Here is a 21,957-nt window from a genome sequence, read left to right as displayed (position 1 = left end):
TTGGTGATATATGGATGGTAAAATAAAATGTTTGTTAGACTCTTGACACAAAGATAAATAGTGCAAATAAATGTTATTAAACACACAGATGTGCAGACCAGTTTCAATAAGTAATCAGTCCCATAAAAGAAACCTAAAGACAAAAAAATGTGTTTTACAAACTACAGGGACATGAAATTTATAGCTGGGGATTCCAGTTCTCTTTCTCCTGCTCTTTTAGCACTGTTTTCACTTCAAGAAGAGATTCTTGATTGCATAGTTTACATAGATTACATAGTTGACACACTCTTCACTCAAAGCTCGTTACAGAGATGGGTAAGTACCATTGTTTCACTCTTACAGATGGAAAAACTGAGCCGCTGTAAGGTTTAGTTGATTTGTACAATGTTATATATCACATCAGAGGCAGACAGGTGCAAAGCCCAAATCTCTTGGTTCTCAGGCCTGTGAGTCATAGACTCATAGAAGATTAGGGTTGGAAGAGACCGCCGAAGGTTATCTAGTCCAACCCCTTGCTCAAACAGGACCAACCCCAACTAAATCAGCCCAGCCAGGGCGTTATCAAGCCAAGCCTTAAAAACCTCTAAACTTCCGTAGGTAACCCATTCCAGTGCTTCACCACCCTCCTAGTGAAATAGTTTTTCCTAATATCCAACCTAGACCTCCCCCACTGCAACTTGAGACCATTGCTCATTGTTTTGTCATCTGCCACCACTGAGATCAGCCTAGCTCCATCCTCTTTGGAACCACTGCATCATGCTGTTAAATAACCTCCAATCCACATCAGAATCAAAACTTTATAAAGAGACCATTTAAAAAAAATCAGTTATTAAAAAGGTTTTCCCAACAATCTCTCACTCTCTCTTCTGAGATGGCAAATGTGGCCTTTGAAAGCTATCCCAGTGTGACCAAATGTGCTCCATACTAACACCCTACAAACTATTGTAATAATTTTTGTACAAAATATGCCTTGTGAGAAATCATTTGAAAACTAACACTGGTCAATAATATCATGGTGAAATGTATATAGCAACATTATATGTAAAGTTATGAATTCCCCCTCTATATTGTTGTTAGCACATGTTCAAACTCACATAGCCCTGACTAGGCAGAAGTTGTTAAACAGGTCTATCCTAAACAAAGAAATGTGTGTTTACCTCAATTTACACACCCCGGAAAGGGTCTGTTTTCCATTTGTTTCACATACGGATTGTGTATGATTTGCCCAGAGGGCTGAGTCACTGAAAAACCTGCCTGAGGTTAACTGCCAGCAGAGGTCACCATAAGCAGCAACGCAGAGGGAATGCAGGTGCGGACACATGGCTGAGCACAGGCACTCACATAAAGTGTGTGGACCCCATCACAATGGACTACAAAAGCAAGGGGCAAAAACACTCCAGGTTATCTATCTATCTTTCTCTCCTTATTTCACCTAAGAAGACAAAGGAACCAGCCTTTTGACTGTGGGAGGGATACTGACGTGAAAATGTAGTTAGCAATGTTGCTGGGAACATGTGGTGAGGATTTTTCCTTGAACAAAATCTTGTTTGTTAAATTTTAGCTACTAGAAAAAGTTTTATCTTTATTTCTCTTGGAACCATTTCTGACTTTAATACCTTTTACTTGTACTCACTTAAAAACAGCTCTTTGTAGTTAAATAAACTTGTTTTATTTTTTAATCAAAACTAATCCAGTGTTGTGTTTAAACCGAGCTGTTTGGTAACTCCATTTAAAATAGCAGGCTGTTGGATATTGACCCCTTACAGGGGCAACAGACTTAGAATCATAGAATATCAGGGTTGGAAGGGACCTCAGGAGGTCATCTAGTCCAACCCCCTGCTCAAAGCAGTACCAATTCCCAACTAAATCATCCCAGCCAGGGATTTGTCAAGCCTGACCGTAAAAACCTCTAAGGAAGGAGATTTCACCACCTCCCTAGGTAACCCATTCCAGTGCTTCACCACCCTCCTAGTGAAAAAGTTTTTTCTAATATCCAACCTAAACCTCCCCCATTGCAACTTGAGACCATTACTCCTTGTTCTGTCATCTGGTACCACTGAGAACAGTCTAGATCCATCTTCTTTGGAACCCCCTTTCAGGTAGTTGAAAGCAGCTATCAAATCCCCCCTCATTCTTCTCTTCTGCAGACTAAACAATCCCAGTTCCCTCAGCCTCTCCTCATAAGTCATGTGCTCCAGCCCCCTAATCATTTTTGTTGCCCTCCGCTGGACTCTTCCAATTTTTCCACATCCTTCTTGTAGTGTGGGGCCCAAAACTGGACACAGTACTCCAGATGAGGCCTCACCAATGTCAAATAGAGGAGAACGATCATGTCCCTCGATCTGCTGGCAGTGCCCCTACTTATACAACCCAAAATGCCGTTAGCCTTTTTGGCAACAAGGGCACACTGTTGACTCATATCCAGCTTCTCGTCCACTGTAACCCCTAGGTCCTTTTCTGCAGAACTGCTTCCTAGGCATTCGTTCCCTAGTCTGTAACAGTGAATGGGATTCTTCCGTCCTAAGAGCAGGACTCTGCACTTGTCCTTGTTGAACCTCATCAGGTTTCTTTTGGCCCAATCCTCTAATTTGACTTGACTTATAATGTCTGAACTGTCCATAAGGGGGCTGGGCAATGCAGAATGCATGCTTTGGGTAAAATTTGGGACTGGGAGTGTGTTAGGGTCAATCAGCAAATAGTAAGCCAGAATTGCAAGGTTGCTGGAAGCCAGAGTGGAGCTGGTGTGTTGCTGACAGAATGCTGGGATGAGAGTTGCTGGACCAGGACTGCAGCTGTACGCAGGCACTTGGGGTGTGACTTGCATGCTGTTTGGCTGTTTGTGAGCAGCCCAGGTTGGAAGATATAACAGCAAAGCTTTGTGAGGCTACCAAGGTTGCAGGACAGGTGGTGATACATCCCCTCACTGATTGCATCCTGGAATGTGACACCTAGCAACATTAAATTGTTCTCAAAACCAATTTTACTTTGTGCAAGGTTAGACAGGACTTAAAAGGGCAAGAAACTTGCCCAAGGCAGAGTTAAAGCTGAGTGGAAAGTGTGTGGTGCAGCTCTTTGCCATTCTTTTTTTTTTTTTTACATATTGTTGCCTTTATAGTGATGTATAGCTAAAATGCATGCAAAATATTAATTTTGTAATGCCTGTTTATTTTCTGTGATATGCATAACATTTTGCACTACTTTAACATTGGCTCTAGCTACTCTAGGAAGGTGCTAACACGGCTTCCATGGTCAGTGAAGACAGGGTCTTTGGAATATAACTATGTTGGAGTTCCAAAATTAGTAATTCTCCAGATGAAGTACTGGAGACTTCAGTATTCTTTTGCTCTTTGGTTTGCATTAGAAGTAAGTTTCTGGAGAACTATTTGACATCTGCACATGCCTCTGTCAGTTCTATGCAAAATTTGCTTCTACTGTTAGAACAAAAATGGCAATTTGAGTGAGAGCCATTTATTGTTTAGCAAAAATATTGTATTCTTATCTTTTAATTTTTCTGTGGCTGCCTGAGATATTTGAAGCCTGAACTAAGTCTTTGAAGTTAGTGTGTTTCAACAAAATGCTTGATTATCTGTGTCTTTTAAAAATATAGGACAAAAAATAAAACATTTAAAAATGATGGTAAAAATTCTCTTGAAAGTAAAACAACTGTAGTCCTTGTTATAATAACATTTTAAATTGATTTTAGAAAATTGGAACCATCACAGACTGCAAGTATCTACAATAGTGGAACACTAGCTACACATTGGGGTTTATATTTGAAAACTAAAGGCGTGAACCTGCAAGGGTCCGAAGTACTTTAGTATTAGCACTAGCATGGAATAAGGACTATTCATGAGAGTAAGGGTTTGCAAAATTGGGTCTTGCATGAGAACTTGGCTTAAACTGAATTCCAAAAAAAAAAACTGGATTAAAATACAGTTTAAATACATTAAAAATGTTGGCTGGCCTCTGTAGTCAGGACTTCAACAGTATTTTTGCCACAGGCTTGACTTTCCTCTCACACTAGTTTTACACTAACATAACTCAACCGACTATAGTAGACTCCACAGATTATAGACCATTGATTTACTCCTGCTTTAAACTGGTGTAAACAAAAAGATAGTTGTCTTAGGTTTTCAGTCCTTTTCAAGGGACTATCCACAATGCAAAATTTACTATGTGGGGGAATTCTGTATAAATAGGGTTTGGTCTTGCCAGCATGGACAGCAACAAACCATGTTGTGGAATTGCGGGCGCCACATGGGTGTCTCATGAATAAGGCTGTGTGTCTGTCACAGAAGTCATGGTGCCCCAGAAGTGGCCAGCATGATCCTGCAGCTCCTGACCTAGGCGTAGGGGTTATGGGGGCTCTGCACGCTGTCCTTGCTAGCAGGCACTGCCCCTGCAGCTCCCCTTGGCTGTGGTTTCTGGTCACTGGGAGCTGTAGAGCTGGAGCTTGTGGCGGGGCAGCGCACAGAGCTCCCCCTAGGAGTTGCAGGGACAGGTGGAGCTAGGTAGGGAGCCTGCCAACCCCAACAAACCCACCCTGAACACCAGCCGGGGTCCTGAGCTGCGCGTCGCTGCCTGGCCCCCCCAGCACCAGTGGGGATCCTGGGCCACCTCCCAGCACCCCCAGAGCTCCTGCGGCCCCCTGGCCCAAGTAGTAGTTAAGGGTATATAGTACAAGTCATGGACAGGTCACAGGCTGTGAATTTTTGTTTACTGCCTGTGACCTGTCCATGACTTTTACTAAAAAGACCTGTGACTAAAACGTAGCCTTACTCATGAAACAGTATAGTGTGATCAGCCCTATTTTAAGGCAATAAATAACAACTCTCTGAAAGATATGTGTCAAAGCTTATTTTTTAAGGTATGCCACCACTCACCAATGTTTCATTCGTGGTATTGGTAGATCTGTAAATGTTAATAAGGAACTGTTTTGATTATGCTTCTGTCACAGTTCAGAGCACTTGCGCACGTATTCCCCCTCCATGGTCCAGCATAGGCATCCACTTCTAGGCTCCTGCCTCATCCCTTGAGAAGTGGCCTGAATCTCGATCCCTCTTGACTGGGATTTTTCCAGGCTGCACAGTTTCCTGCTTACACTGTGAGGTCACCAGCAAGTGAGACTGCCTAAGTAGACCAGCTTTACGTTCTTCTCAGAAACTATAAACAATGTAATTGCCCATCGATATAAAGAACGACACAGCTTTTCCTAAGCAAGCACTTTATTCTTAAGGTAAAGCATTACAGAGAAAGCATATAAAAACCTACCTGCATGCTTATAAGCTTAACAGAGATCACCCCAGATCCAGCAAAGACTCGGGTAGGAATCAGTCCTTCAAGCATCACATAGGGGTTTTCCTGGGGTACGGGTTCATAACACTGGTTGCTCAGAACATTTGTGACTCTGGGAATCACTCCTTTATACAGTTTGGGCTTCTGCTCTTGTTCTCTCATAACAGATGAGCAGTAGACAAAGGGCCCCTCCTCAAGGCCTAACTTCAAAAGCCTGAGTTCTTGCACAACCAGAATGGGTCAATTTGCATACACCTCTTCCTGGGAAACCCACTCAACTAAAAGTTTGTTCTTGTCTAGCACATTGTTTAAAAGATTCCTTTGAATCCATAACACTTCCCAGGGTTTACATTAATCATGTCTCACCCACAGATAATCCATAAACATTTTCAATACAAAGAACTCCTAATTTACTTCAGTAAGGTTTGTCCACAATATCACAGGAAACTATCCTGTCACAACTTCTTTCCATGGTCACTGCTTGGGAATGCACACCCTATACTGGAGCATAGGAATTGCCATACCACATCAGACCTGTGCTATATTTAGTCCAAAATCCTGTCCCCAACAGTGATCAGCATAGATTTCTAAGGCTAGACGAGTCCTTTGGAACGTCTCCAAAATAATTCCTAGAGGAGATCTTTAGAACACTCAATCATGATTTAAAATTTGTCAGTGATGGAGAATTCACCCAAACCCTTGTAAATTGTTCCAGTTGTTAATTACTCACACTGTTAAAAGTTTCCATCAAGTACTTCAGTGGAAGCTGCAAGAAATTGTTACCCTAATTGCTGCCTTAAACGTTGAAGCAAGAGGTTTTTATATCTTTTTTTAAAAGCATTAACTATAGATTCTTGCTAGCAGTTCCTTCTCATGGCTTGCAAAGCATTAGGCAACAGATGGGGGAAACCCTTAATACATGAAGAGAGACCGTTATCTTCAGCCTGTGTGTAGAGTGACCAGACAGCAAGTGTGAAAAATCAGGACAGGGGGTCGGGGGTAATAGGAGCCTATATAAGAAAAAGACCCAAAAATCGGGACTGTCCCTATAAAATCAGGACATCTGGTCACCCTAAGCCTGTCCCAAAAGAGAATCAGGATGACCCTGTATCCACAGAGGCCCATGGTAGACACAGACCTTGTAGCGTGTCATGATGATAAACTCTGACGAAAAAACAGTCTCTTCTTGTTTGAAAATGTATATTGCACGATGTGTGTCCTTTGCCCATGATATGAACCAGTATAATGCCAGGACCCTGCCTCTGCAGTGCTAAGATGCACGGCAGGCAAGGGTTTTGCCACACACATCCTCCCGTGGAGCCCTTTAAATGTACAAATTACACGGGCCTGCCCTCAGCAGCGACTGCTCCCGGGGGGAGGTTTGATTTCAGCGCTTCCAGCGGACTGCCTCTTTCTGAGGGAGCGGAGCTGAGCGGTTTAGACGGGGCAGGCAGGCAGTCCCCACCGGGGAAGGGGGCGGGCTGCTGAGGCGGGGTTAAGCGGCGCCATCTCAGCGCGCCCGGCGCAGGGGACGGCGGAGGAGATGGTGTTCCACGCGTGGTGCCGGGTGCTATGCGCCGGCCTCTACCCTGGGGCTCCGCGCCGCCTGCAGGGCTGGGGCAGCGCCGCCTTCTCCTCTCGCTCGTCGGTAAGTGCAGCCCGGGGGAGCCAGGAGGAGCGGAGCCGCCGCGTCCGCTTCCCTTGGCGCTGGCTCCGCCCCGGCTGTGTTTGTACTGGCGGCGGGGCGCGCAAACACCGGGGGTGGGGCAGGTCTGCCTGCGCCCCGCCGAGCTGCCTAGGGAGCGCTGTGGCCATGTGGAGTGGGGGCCCCTAGCAGCCCCCACAGGGACTGTGGGGTGGATCCCGTGGGGAAATAGGCCCCATTTTGGGTCCCTGAAAGGCCCATTCGCAGGACTCTAGCCCCTAGGGTAGGGGGTGCATGTGCCCCACAGGGGGCTAGGTCTCATAATGCTTCTTGCCGGCGGGGAATGGGTCTCCCAGTGGCCCTCACCCTCTCCGTGCTGCTTGGCCCTTCTGGTAGGGGCCCTTGGGGGAGCGGACCCTCCCCTTTCTGCCAGTCCAGCAAGAGCTTTATTTCTCAGGGGCTCGACAGCACAGTCCATAAGGTTATGTTTGCTGCCCATGGTAAGGGGCTTTCTCTCAGGGCTTGTTTACATGGGGGAAATTGCTCGGCATAGCTAGAGCAGAATAACTTTTGTGCTGTAGCTGTTTTGCTGTTGGGGACAGTCTGTTCTGGAATGAAGTAGAGGGGTGGCCGTGTTAGTCTGTATCCATAAAAACAACGAGTAGTCCGGTGGCACCTTAAAGACTAACAGATTTATTTGGGCATAAGCTTTCATGGGAAAAAACCCACTTCTTCAGACCATCAAGCCTAAATTGATGGTGTTAAATTTCTCTTTTAAGTCTGTTTTTCAAGTTTTTTTGTTTGTTTGTTAAAGAACGGCTACTTTTAAATCTGTTATTGAGTATCCGGGGAGATTGAAGTGCTCTCCTACTGTCTTTTGTATGTTACCATTCCTGATGTCTGATTTGTATCCATTTATCCTTTTTACGTAGAGCCTCTGATGGTATGGCTGGTGTGGTTGGGTCCTATGATGGTGTTGCTAGAGTAGATATGGGGACAGAGAAGGCAACACGGTTTGTTACGGGGATTGGTTCCTGGGTTAAGTGTTTCTGTGGTGTGGGGTGTAGTTGCTGGTGAGTATTTGCTTCAGGTTTTCGGGTGGTCTGTAAGCGAGGATTGGCCTGCCTGTGAGAGTGGGGGATTGTTTTCCAGGATAGATTGTAGATTGTTGATAAAGCGCTGGAGAGGTTTTTGCTGGGGGCTGTATGTAATGGCCAGTAGAGTCCCTGTAACAAACCCCATTGCCTTCTCTGTCCCCATATCTACTCCTGCGACATCATCATAGGACCCAGCCACACCATCAGAGCTCATTCACCTGCACATCTACTAATGTGATATACGCCATCATGTGCCAGCAATGCCCCTCTGCCATGTACATTGGCCAAACCAGACAGTCTCTATGTAAAAGGATAAATGGACGCAAATCAGACATCAGGAATGGTAACATACAAAAGCCAGTAGGAGAACATTCAATCTCCCTGGACACTCAATAACAGATTTAAAAGTAGCCGTTCTTCAACAACAACAACAACAACAAAACTTGAAAAACAGACTTAAAAGTTTTTAAGGTGCCACTGGACTCCTCGTTATTCTAGAATGATTACTCCACTCCTTTGGAGTAATTGTTCAGGAATAAAGTCACATTTATTCTGGAATAGAGTGGCCATACAATACAGGGGAGTTATACCAGAATAGCTTCAGCTCAATAGTTATTCTGCTATTGATATGCTGTCAGTTTCCCCCTGTAGACAAGACATTAGTCCAGCCACAGGACCCAGAGGAGGAGCTGCCAATGGTAGAGTGTTTCCTGGGTAGGCCCACAGACAGTTCTTCAGAATTATAGTGTCTATTTGTTATACTTTTGTCTAAGATTGCCACTGGTGACAGGCAAGACATTGACTGGCATGTGTGTGTATATGTGTCAAACTCCTAGCTGAAATTCCTTATATACCATACAGTAGGGAGTCTGCAGGACATAAAAAATTATAGGATCTGATTCTGTTCTTGTGTAAAACCAGTATAAATCAGGAGTAATTCCAGTGACATTATGCATGTAAAACTGGTTTAGTTAGATTCAGATCAGAAGCAGGCCAAAAAAGTCTTATCAGTGTTAAAAATTACCCACTGTTGCTAATAGTGGTTCAGATTCATTGGTGTTAGTAATGTTGGGAACCCTACTGTAGAAGGGCCACCAGCACCCTCTGCCTTTTTAATCAGTGGGTCAGCTTGATTTGCTCTTCTGAGTAGGATTAGATGATATGGTGCTTAAAATGCCAATGGCAGCTGGTGGACCATCTATACCCCACAGGTCCCAGCACCTGGATTCATATAAGTAAGCGAGAATCTCAACTTTCTTTCTTTCTTATAAACTGCTAGCTCACATGGTTGTAGAGAAAAGCACAAAATAAAAGAATCTAAAAGTTAGAAATTTCAGGATGTTTAAGTTAAACTCATAATTTTTTGGGTGTGCAGTCTGTGATTTTTGAACATTTTGAGGCTGGCAATACTTTTCCAGTTATGCGCACTTGTAACTTCACTGACATCAGTTGGATCACTCCTGAATTAGGCCCTGATATTGCAAGATATATATGAGTAACTGTATGCTCTAATAAATTTGTTAGTCTCTAAGGTGCCACAAGTACTCCTGTTCATTATGCAAGGCACTGTATACACAAGATAATTCCCACTGAATAAATAGGACTACTCACGTGCAAAAGTGTAGGCAGGGCCATTGAGTCTTAATGTGACTGTTACTTTCCTGGAATCCAGCTTCTTTGAAATGTTTTCTTTCAAAGACTATAGGACTTGTACATCTGTAACAAAACAGTATATATTTATTTTTTGTTTTTGTTTTGTTAAGTCATCAAGCACTAATGATGGGTTTCTAAAAGAAAAACGTGCTCAAATCATGTCTCGAGGACTTCCAAAACAAAAGCCAATAGAAGGAGTTAAGCAGGTACTGGTTTTTGCTTCTGGGAAAGGGGGAGTTGGAAAGTCAACAACAGCAGGTAAGTTTTTGTGTCTGATCTGTCATCCATTTTTATTATTGTGCTGGTATTTATTTCTGTTTTATAACATGCATAAGAGCTTGGTATATTTATACAAATACATTAATAAACAAAAAAATTACACAGGCAGTAAACAGCAAAATAAAAACATGCATATTTATATTTATTAAAGATCTGTAGTACAGCAATATTAGTAAAAACTAAAAGCATTTAAAAAATCTACTTTACTTTTCAGCTCTTAGGCAATTTTTTGAATTTAATTCAGTCTGAAACTGTGAAACCATACAAGTCAGTTTCACTTCTATGTAGTCTGCAAGAGTTTAAAAGGATACTGTCCGTTTGAATGTTTTTCATCTATAATTGTGCAAATAACACCTAAGATTATTTTAACAGTATTGCAGGGGGCGGAGGAGAAAGCGTCTGTCTGTCTTTCTGCATTTGACAATCACAACACTTCGTGTAAGAGTCAGTTTCACTGTGTACCTTGTAGACTTCATATGCCTTGATCCTATAGTCGAGTCATTTTGGATAGGCCCTTATACCTCTGCAGGGTCTCCCTGTGATCGAAGTAGCTCCACATGGATGCAGAGGTCTGCCTATAAATAAACCATACTGCAGGATCAGGATCTAAGTTAGACCTCCATTGTGCAAGCTGCTCAGTGCAAGTGGACTTCTGACACACGTGGAGACTCATTTTCTTCAGTGGGAGTCAGGGATCTGCCCATGTAGGGAAGCTGGCAGGATAAGGACCTTTTGTCCATTTTCTCAGTTGTTTGTGTAAACATTACCCAAGGAAAAACAAAACCACAAAAATTGGTAGAGGGCCTCACAAGTGTATACAGTACCTGAAATGGCTTTGACTCCTTTTTTTTCCCATCTAACTTGATTTCAAACTAATGATTAACATTTAACTGTGATTCCTAGGCAATAGAACTATGATGTTACATTTGGGTTGATAACACTGCAGAGGTTTGTTTAATATTACTAATAAAAAAGTCTTGCTGACATTAAAGTTACTTGGGAAATATTTCTCTTTATATTAGCCTTTGTAAATACATTTAAAAATCTCTCTTCCAGAATCCATATTAAGAAGGTAATATCCCTGTAACTGAATGTTGCCTATTTTTTTTTTAATATATATTTCTTGATGAAATCCTCAGATTTTTTGTTCAAAGTCTATATTCTAAATAAGATGGTCATAGCTCTACATACATATATAGTTCATTTTCTGGGTTGCCAGGCACGGAAAGGACAGGCTGTTAAATTAAAGAAACAAAAACAAAACACAGACATGTTTAATTTGGAATTGCCATAGTGATTGTAAACTGAAGTACGGATTGAGTGAATTTCCTTATTTTAGATTTCACCTCTCTACAGACACATCATAAAGAATAATCAATTTGTGCATTTCTTTACAATGTGCTTGCTGGCTGGTGATTGTAATTCACTGTTCTTAGTTAGGTTGGTGATAGTCTGGTTTGTAAAGTTGACTTTCCAACAATAAAAACAACTTACTCCTTTATGTCCACAAATGAACAAGCTGAATCCATGGCTACTTATTGGTGTCTAGATTAAGTTAACTAAATTCTATTTTTTTTAAATATGGGCAGAGATTCCAGTTCTTTGACCATATAAATGGACTGCACCCTCAAACTACATAACAAAGTAATAAATATCGAAGATGTAGCTTAAATCTAAATTCACTGTCCAAGGATTGGTGTTTTGGAGCTATAGTCTCCTTTCAATGGGTATTGCATATGTGTACTGAGAAGATAAAGCAGTCTCTGGGTGCTCATTTGTCAAAATGAGAATAAATTTCAGTGTTAAGATGAATATCTAAATGTCAGATAATTGCAGAATTTTTATTCAGCCCATTACATCGCTGCTGAAATCTGGGATTAATTTGCCTTTAAAGTTGTGTACCCTGTCCGTTTTGTTAAAGGACGCTTGGGTAGATATTTCTACAGATTTATGTGACTGCTTTGCAGACCTCAGCATCCCATCCTATATCTCTGAGCCTCTGTTTACCTCATTTTTCATTGCTTAAGTATTCTTACATTCCGGCCTCAACCACCCCTCCATTTTAGGACAACTGGATGTGAGTCCCAGGGAAAGCCTATCCAAGACCATTTCTTAATCAGCCATTGTGTTTATTGTTGAATGATGTTTCTCTCTTTTTCTTCCATTGCCCTATAACTTTTCTACCTTTACAAGAAGCTAAATCAACTTCCCAGTTTCTTCTGTCACTTTCACACAACTGATCTGGATCTTCTGGAAACAGCAGTTCCTATCAGTGACTGAGAGGAGGTGCTATTTTGTGTGAAAAAGCTTTTCTTCCTCTTTTTATCCTTTTGGTGTTTCTCTTCTCCTGTACTATTTTCCATTCATCTATTATGTGGTTTATTTTTATTCCTTCCTACCTCTCTCTTCATGCCTCCATTCCACTTCCATTCCAGTTTTCCCTCTTGCCAGACTTTCTTCATGCAAAGATCTTAGCTCTGTTTTTGTAATTTATTTAAACTTTTCCTTGCCCTGCCAACCTTGCAACAAATCTATCTCGTCCTTCTTGTTACTAAAAAGACTGGAGCTGCTTTAGAGAATTGAACTTGGGTTTGTGCCCTCCCCCCCTTTTTTTTTTAATAATGTATAAAGAAGGCCAAAAGAGGTTTTAATTTAATTTTTTTTTTTAATGCTTGTTTTTAACTTGGAACTATCAGGAAGGTCAAGTAATCTTCTGGTTTTGTTGAAGGACTTCTTGAGGGTCTTGTACCTTAGTTGAAGGTGTTGCGTTGTTGAATGTTTCATAAAAACATCCTTTCTTTCCAAGTACTAGAGTTAAATAAAGGTTGACACAAACAAACAAAAATATAAAAACTGTAAACCATCTGACTAAAAGTCCTTCTCAATTGCTCAGTGTTCAGTCTCTTGTCAAGTTTCACAAGTTCTTAAGTTGCTTCCACACTAGAGTTGGGTGGACAATGGTTTTCCCATCCTGTGAAAATTTTTCACTGGTTCAAAAATGTTCCTGTTCTGCATTGTGGCGAACGTGAGACCTTTTGAAGTAAGTAAGAGAGTGAGACAGACAGACCTACCCAACAGAGAACAGCAAATAGCCTGGTTATTAGGATGATTCAGATCACCGATTTGAACCTAGGTCTCCATATCCTAGATGAAAGCCCTAGCCACCATGCTGATGTGCTAATGTCTCTGTTTCTCTCTGGTTTTGGCCAGAAATTCCAAACTGGACCTGAGAAACCTTTCTTGAGTAAATTTTGTCAAAACTGGAATGTTCCTGCAAAAGTTTGTTTTGATGAATCTGCTTTTATTGTCTCCCCCATTGTTGAAAATTTCCCATACAGCACTGCTACAGATGCTTACAGGGTAGATAAGATTTGAAATTTAAAGTAACAATCAAGCAAAAACCTGGTTTTGTTCCTGTAACAGAAAATGTCAACATCTTTTTTTTTTTAATGTTTTTTGTTTTATTTTTTTTTAAAATAATCATATGCAAGCAAAAAATGGCACAAGCCTGTTTTTAACGGTGCAGGTCACTGGTCACTAAATTTAAAAGGGTTAGTGGAGAGCATGGTAAGTAAATCTGTATGTTTTTTTTTTTTTTTTTTTTTTTTTAAGTACAACCTGTTACGCCTTTAAAAAATCAAATTGGTATTAAATTCTCTAACAGAAATCGCAAAGAGTTTTCTCAAGCTTTTCTTTTGGTAGAGTACATTTTGAACCCCCCTTTTTTTAATTTTTTTTATTTTGCACGGTCTCTTAGAAATTAAAGGCTTGCCTTCATTATTAATTCAAGCTATGACTCGAGTTTTGCCCCTAATCTGATTCCATTCACCCACAAATCCCTAGTTTGAGTTAAGTGGTGCTTTAAGATAAAACTAGTTAGCCCTTTAGGGAGTGTGGGGGTGTTGAAGCTCAAGTGCTGCTAATGCTGGAACTGATCATGCAATGGGGATGCAGCATCTTGAGTTACAACAACATGCATCTGACGAAGTGGGCATTCACCCACGAAAGCTTATGCTCCAATACATCTGTTAGTCTTAAAGGTGCCACAGGACTCTGTTGCTTTTAACAACTCATCAGATGCTAATCCAGTCACTATGTGCTGCTGACAAAATCACTGTATAGCTCCTGTGTTGTTTTACGGTGTGGTCATTCTACTCTCACTGGAGCTAGGTGGTTAACTCAAGTGTACTGACTTGAGCTAAAGGCTTGTCTACACTGGCACTTTACAGTGCTGCAACTTTCTTGCTCAGGGGTGTGAAAAAACAACCCCCTGAGCGCTGCACGTTTCAGCACTGTAAAGTGCCAGTGTAGACAGTGCACCAGCGCTAGTAGCCATTCCCCTCGTGAAGGTGGATTGTTTTTTGTTTTTTTTTCCCTAGTGCTGGGAGAGCTGTCTCCCAGCGCTATGCCGCGACTACACAGCCATGTTAAAGCACTGGCCGCGGCCAGTGCTTTAACATTGCCAGTGAAGTAATGCCCAAACTATTGCAGTGAAGACAAGCCTTAAGAACTAAACTGGCAATTATAATCACATGTTCAATATTTATATTAGATGTCTCTTCCCTTCTTATGGAGGTTCATAAAATTGTAAAATATTTGGGAAATAAAATTCTGCTGTTAACTTTTTTTTTTCCCTTCCTTACAGTAAACATAGCCCTTGCATTAGCAGCACATGATTCGGTAGGTGAACAATTAATTATCAAACATAAAATAAACCTAGTTTGTCATAAGTGTTGTAAATAAAAAGTTACTATTGGGTGCCGCTAGTTAAATGAAATCAAAGTATTTACTCTGAATAAATTCCTTTATTTTTCATAGCATTTTACATTTTATGTTGATTTGTTTATTATGTTGGCACAGTGAATGAGTCAGTAGTCCTGATCCTTCACTTGGGTTTGCTAGCACTCTCCTCTGCCCCTATCAGTGTCTCAGTGAGTTTGCTGGATTTTGCAAGGGCACGTAGGTCCATACTAGTGACTATTGGCACAGGCTTGAGTCTATGTTTTCATTATACCGATTTGGAAAAAAAGTTGTGTAGGTGATAGATAATGGTAACAGAGGTTTATTCTTCTACGGGAGAAATTAATATACAAAAATACTTGAAATGAAAGGCTGAAGAAAAAGGAACTAAATGTCTCCCTGAAGCCTTAAAGTCAGTTATTTGTAAAGACTAACACAAGATGATTACTGTAACTAGTGGGTGATATCACAAAGCTAAGACTGTAATTTCAGGTCAGAAATGGGCAGCTGGAACCAGTGTACTGTTAAGAATAAGAAGGCTTTATTATGCTCACCAGCCACTGTAAATTGAGAAAAACAACGAGGAGTCCTTGTGGCACCTTAGAGACTAACACATTTATTTGGGCATAAGCTTAAGTGGGCTCTAACCCACAAAAGCTTATGCCCAAATAAATGTGTTAGTCTCTAAGGTACCACAAGGACTCCTTGTTGTTTTTGCTGACAGACTAATACAGCTACCACTCTGAAACCTGTAAATTTGGAGTAGTTCCACTAGCAGGAGGGTCTCTGCCGATTGAAGTCACTAAAACACAGGATTGGGGACTTCAACAGCAGAGTCCAGGGAAGGGGTAGGGACGGTTTTGTGGCCTGCAGCATGCAGGGGGTCAGACCAGATGATCATAATGGTCCCTTCTGACCTTAAAGTCTATAAGTCTATGAGTCTATGAGAAATAAGTCAACTCAGAAGTAGGCCAGGTTCTTTGTGTCTTATGCAAGTCTCCATTATATCTAAGAACAAAGGAAGATCTATAAAATACTGTTTGTATGGATAAGGCATTAGCTGCTGTATAGAGCAAATACATATAGGACTAGATTCAGAAAGAAACTTAGGCATGATGATGCCTAAATTGTAAGTACCTGCAAAATCACTGGGATTCATCAAGCCTGAGTTAGGCGCCTAGGGCTCCTTATACAATGAATGGGGAGATGTAGACATCTCCAAATAGGATGCACAAAAGACAGCACGCTGGGTGACAACCTGCCTAAGCTAGCCAATGGGAGGTGCCAATGTGAAGGTTGTGTTCTAAGCCCTACCCCCTGGCAGTTTGGAGCCCAAGTCCAGGTGGAAGGGAAGCGCTTCCCTCTGTTTGGGATTCTCAGCTGCAAACTCTTTTCGGGGTTAGATGCATATGCTGCTTTTACAAGAAGCTAGGGGAGAACAACAACTTCCCTCATAACCTTTAGCCCAGTGGTTAGGGCTCTCACTTAGGATGTGGGAGATGCCCCAGCTCAAGTTCCTCTTCCATTGGAGATGGGATTTGAACAGGGAGTTGCAGTCTCTGAAGGGAATGCCCTATCCACTGGGTTATGGGATAATCTGGTGTAAGGCTCTGCCGGTCACTTGTGGAACAACTTCAACAGAATTGAATAATTTAAAAAAAAAGTCATTGGAGCAGGGAGCTGGATTCTGGATCTCCCATTTCCCTGGTGAGTGCTCTAACTACAAAGCTAGGGAGTCATCCTCATGCTTGTTCTCTTTCTCTCTCTGGCCCAATGAGTTTTTCATTATTTTATGCACAGTGGAACAGTTTCAACAGGAGAGATTGAGGGAGCACTACATCAGAATATCCCGTTGCCCACTGGTTAGGACATTCACCTGAAAGGTGGGAGATACCTGTTCAAATCTCTTCTTCCGCTCAGGAGGATGGGCTACATGAACTGGGGGTCTCACTCATCTAGGTGAGTACTCTAACCACTGGGTTAAAACTTAAGAAGGAGTTGGTCCTCTTCCCCTGTCATGTAGTGGAAGTAGTTTTTTTGTTTTGTTTTTGATTTCTGTAAGGTTCTGCTGTTACTGGGGTTTTGGTGTGGTAATGTTAGCAGACCTGCCTGGCAATGGTGAATGTTGTACTTTTCTAACACATGTTTATACATTTTTTATTTAATCAAGAAAGTTTGTTTCTGTTACTGCTTCACATTATACAATGTATATTCAAAATAATAAGGTGAACACATGAGCAGGGACAATTAGGAATTAGTATGAACAGACTTTCCCTCAATATAGTTATCTATATTAGTTCAAACTTCAATCACTTTTTTACATCAATCTATACAGTCTTAGATTAAATCTCAGGTAAAACTTCCTAACTGTAAGAACAGTAGGACAATGGAACAGACTGCCTAGGGAGGTTGTGGAAGCTTCTTTCCCTGAAGTTTTTAAAAAGGAGGCTGGATAGCCATTTGTCTTGGGTGGTTTAGACAACAAATCCTGCAGTTTGGCAGGGGGTTAGACTAGATGACCCTTGTGGTCCCTTCTAACCCTATGATTCTATACTGTGAATAATATCCCTCCCCCATTTTATAAGTGGTCATGTCATTCATAAGTACATTGTATTGGTACTAAAATTCCACACCTCTCCCCAAACATCCTACCTGCCCCCATACCTCGCCCCCCCCAGCACATTCATAAAGGTACTATTCCCTCTCTTCCATTGGGCATACAAGTCCACAATGTGGGAACACAAAGCATCTCTGACCTCTGTGGCCTGGATGCATCCAGCTCCAGATGTGGTAGGTGCACTTTCTGGCTGAATGTACTGATTCAGTGGCCCCTCATTGTCATAGGTCTGTTCAGAGGGAGATGGCTCACCTCTGGCTTCACAAAGATTGTGAGGAGCACAGCAAGCCACGGTAATGTGGACAGCGTCGATGACACTGGCATCCAAATGGTTCTATAAATGTCTCCAATGGGATTCAATCTCCCAAAAGCACATTGAACAACCATTCTGCACCTGCTGAGTGTGTAATTAAATCCTCTTTTGCCAGGGCCTCTGAAATCAGGGTATGGATTCATAAGCCTAGTAAAAAAGGAGGTATGCAGGGTCCCCCGGAATAACAGTGGGGACAGTAACTCCATTTATGACAATGTCACTTGGTGGGAATTGTCTCAGCCTGTCCATGAGTGTAGACTTGTGATCAGTGGAAAACCTGGGCATCATGACTTTTCCAGTGCAACCCACATTGATGTTCATAAATTGCCCTCTGTGGTTCACAAGAACCTACATAACAATGGAGTTAGTACCCTTTGCAGCTTTCTGTCTTGTACCAGCTTTACAGCTTTGTTCATTTTTTAACCTTTTAGTTCTGTGTCTATCGAACACATCCTCGGTCTTCCTCTATTTCTAGTTCCTTGCATTCTGGTATGTATCACCATGAATGATCTCCAGTCTTCTTCCTTGAATTGTTATTCCCCACAGCCAGGTCATATCTGCAGTCAATATATTTCGTTTATCTGCTTTCTGACTTGTTCAGCAGTATTGGCACAACAGTTGTCTCATATATGCTTCATGATTCTTGAAATGTCTTCAGACTTTCAGATCTTCCAGAATTTTCCAAATGCAGTAGTGGCTAGTCCAATTTTTCTTTATATGTCATCTTGACAGTTCCCATTATCCGTGCTGATCTTCAATCCAAATTTTTTGCCTTTTGCCTACCTTGTGAGTTATTCTCTGTAAATCCTTGTAGATGTATACACCTGCTCTGTGGCATCCCATCCTTGTCTCGGGCAGCTTAGCAGTATCTGCTCTTTGTTTTCCTGTTCCTTAGGGGTCTTTGTCATATGACCAAGACTGGAGTCATGTAATACACCCATTCTCGGAGCTATGTTGTTAGCATGTAATAACTAAAACAGTCTCTTCCCAATCTCTCAGTGGGTCACAGTTTTTCTTTTCTGTGGTCTGGGCGCTTTGCTGTTTCAACTCTTGACTTCCTCCTCCCAGCCTCCTATTGGACAAACTTAGAATTTCTGTCTCCCACGTGGCAAACAGTCTCCCTCTCCCCCTGTCACCTTTGGTCTGACTTCCATTGTCCACAACCAAACAAACCTCAGCCTCCCTGGCTACTTTTCCAGCTTTTTTCCCTATAGAGCAATGAGGTTTCCCAGGACCCTTTTCCTGGGGTTGCAGTCTTTCTGACTTTGACGGGTCCAGAAAGGTGTACTAGCCTGTTTCTCTTAGGAGCCCAGACCCAACTCAACCAGCTCTCCAACTTGTCCTTGCTGTCTCCAGCAGCATTTCCTTGCTCCTGACTCCTGGCCCTCATTGCTCTCTCTGAGTTTTCAACACTACTTGTATTTTCCTTTTTGATTTCCTCCCCATAGCTGCGTTTATTGTTATAATTAAATTTCCCTTTTTAGGAGGAATTCAGTCCCTTACAAAGCCCAGGCATAGGCAGCTGGTGAAAATATTGATTAGGAGGTGGACGAGAGAGCAGGCCCTACTCTGCCCTGAACTCACCCTACAGTGGTGGCTCTGTCTTGGGGGACTGAGACAATCACCTCCATATCTCCCCCTTCTTATGAGACTCTCCTCCCTCTTGCCCTCTCAGTCACCTCAGGATCCACCTCCTTCCCCCAGAACTCTTGCCCCCTTCCAGCAAACCTTCATGGAAGCACGGCTCAGGAGCCATCTCTTCCTGGTGACACTGAGGAATCTAGTTCCACCTGTTGGGAATTCAGTGTGCAGGTGGGGACCTCCCCCTGTAGTGCTCCACTCTGTCACCTTCCTGGCCCTGGAGCCCAGTTCAGACATGGAGCTTCGCCTGCTGAACTGGGCAGGCAGTGGGGTAGCTCAGAAAATAGATATTGAGGGGATGAGACCTCTCTAGCCCAAGCCACCTATGAGTCCAGATTCCCTCCTTTTAATCATTCAGGTAATTAGTCCAGGTGTATTGGCCCCAGATCCCTCTTAAGGGGCCAGTCAGCCTGTGACAATCCTCCTTGGTCAATACTTTGAGATCAACATTGTCTACACGCCTGAAGTTGTGTACTGTCCTTCCACATAATATGACTACTCCTGTTTCATCTCTCAGTGCTACAACCATTGATGCTTCCAGTACCAAGTTGAAAAAAAATCTGGTAGTAACATGCATCCTTGTCTCACTCCTACAGTTGTCCTGAACCATTCCATTATCTTGTTTACTCTCACTGCACTCCTCGACTTGCCATAGATGTTTTCCATCTGCTTGATCAGTTTCTCAGGAATGCAATACATTTTTAAAACTTAACTGACTAAAACCCTATCTGCCAAATGGTCTCAGAAGCCGGTTTGAAGTCAATAAAGTTGTTATAGCAGCTTTGGTTGTGTTCTGTGTACTCCTTCGATATCTGTCTTATCACAAATAGCTGATATTTTGTATTGGTTCTAAATCCAGCCTGTTACACAGAAGCAGTGCTTGCAGAGGATCTCTTCATTTGCTTCTGCAATGTCTTGGTGAATGCTTTTCCTGGCATTCTCAATAAGCTGATTTCTCTTTGGTTCATGGACTCACTTACCTCCCTTCTTTATAGATTGATACTATTATTGCTTTCCCCTATTAGCTCAGCACATGCTCTTCTTTGTAAATCTTGTGGAACAGCTTGTGCATTGTCTTTCCACTGTGTTTCTCACCTGCTTGCAACAGCTCTGTGGTTATGTTGTCATTTTCCAGCACCTTTTTTCTTTTTCAGACTTTCTATCGAGATCTTTACTACTTTTTTTTCTAAGAATTCTGGTATCTGCTCTCCCTCATTTGTATTGGGAAGCTTCTCTAAGTCCATTTCATCTACTGTGTTCTGCACATTTTACAGCTCTTCAAAATATTCTTTAATTGCTTATTCTTTGCTCGTTCATCCTCAGTTATTTACTTGAGCTTTTCTTTCACTGCCATCTTCAACTGGTATGTCTGACTCAGTTCTCTTATCTTTCTCTTTATGTATTCTTCACATTGTTTGCTTATCCAGTTGTTTCTGTCTCTCCCCGCTTTCTGTTTTTATCTCTCTGGTCAACCTATTGTACTCATCTCTTAGACTAGTGTCTTCCTTTGCACTCTACTTCAGCTTCCTACACTTATCACTCAACTTCAGCATTTCATCCGTTATCCACCCTACTTTCTTTGTTTTGGCCCAGTGCATGTTCAGCTGCTCTTGTAATCCCATTTTTTACACTGTTCCATGTCTCTTCAACATTAATTTTTTTCTTTCACCAGAGACGTGATGTTTTTCTTCATGGCTTTTGTTGTATTTTTTTGATTTATGTCTGGCTCTTTCAATTTGTCCATGTCATAAATCTTAGTTCTCGGCACTTTTTAGGTGGTTCTCAGTCTCGACTTCATTGATGCCAACACTAATATATGATCTGATACTGGCCACAAATGATCTGCATGACAACACACTTGATTTCTATCTGCGATTCACAAATACAAAGTCTGTCATCTCTTTGTTTGCCCATCAGGTGATACCCAATCCATTTCCTCTGCAGCTTTCTTTGTTGAAATAGCCCTGTTTGTTATTACAGGGTTGTTGATTAGGCAGGAATTTAGTGGCTTTTCTTCTCATTTGTTTTCTTCACGGAGTCCAAATCTGTCTATTGCTGGAGCCCAGGAATTCCAGTCCAGTCCTACTTTTGCATTAAAGCGTCCCATCTCTATTACACTTTTTGCCTTCAGTGTATGAGGTGATATCATGTGAAATGCCTTAAGAGCCTGGCTTGCCTTCTGCTTTAGCACCAGTGCAACTCCATACTAGTGTCTACCATTAGTTCATTGTGATAGAATTGTCCTTTGCCTTCTCATCTCGTTTCGCATAGACCAGTGATTTCCCAATCGTATCTTTTCAATTCGTAGATCATTACTTCAAGTGCTCCAGCATGGTCTAATGTTCTTATATTCCATGTTCCTATACATGTCATATCCTTCAAGTTCATCATGTAATTCCCTTTTTTGTGTGTTGTTGTATTTGTTCTGATCGCATTCTTTTCACACACACCCCCACCTTGGTTTCTGAGTAATGAACACGTTGGCCCTTGTTTATCTGGGCGATGAGCAAGCTGGCTTGCTTTTGTTTCTCCTTCCATTCTTCGTTTTTGCCAAGTATTCAACCATGACTTCTTGGCTTTCTGCTTGATCAGTGTATCGTAATTTGTTTGCAACACTGCTGTAAGCTATCCACTAGCTTGCTATAGCACTTTCTGCCTTGTTATACTTTTGGAAGTT

At 42.0% G+C, this 21,957-nt stretch overlaps 1 protein-coding gene across 4 annotated transcripts in view; it reads left to right on the top strand.

Moving 5' to 3' along the window:
• Positions 1–6,791: 6,791 nt before the first annotated feature.
• The window catches only part of NUBPL (nucleotide binding protein like), a 148,291-nt gene continuing 133,125 nt past the window's right edge, over positions 6,792–21,957 (top strand). Inside the window, exons 1-4 of one of the 4 annotated variants that reach the window (XM_034768688.1) lie at positions 6,792–6,943; positions 9,801–9,948; positions 10,342–10,407; positions 14,615–14,649. In XM_034768688.1, the coding sequence (XP_034624579.1) occupies positions 6,839–6,943; positions 9,801–9,948; positions 10,342–10,407; positions 14,615–14,649 (354 nt within the window). In that variant the 5' untranslated portion in view covers positions 6,792–6,838. Of the gene's footprint in view, positions 6,944–9,800; positions 9,949–10,341; positions 10,408–14,614; positions 14,650–21,957 lie in introns of those variants that run through there. The other 3 variants (XM_034768689.1, XM_034768690.1, XM_034768691.1) reach the window with 3 other exon arrangements.

Source organism: Trachemys scripta, chromosome 4 (assembly GCF_013100865.1).
Source record: "Trachemys scripta elegans isolate TJP31775 chromosome 4, CAS_Tse_1.0, whole genome shotgun sequence".
NCBI lineage: Eukaryota > Metazoa > Chordata > Testudines > Emydidae > Trachemys > Trachemys scripta.
Note: the sequence above shows the minus strand (reverse complement) of the source record. Positions and strands in the feature narration are given on the sequence as shown.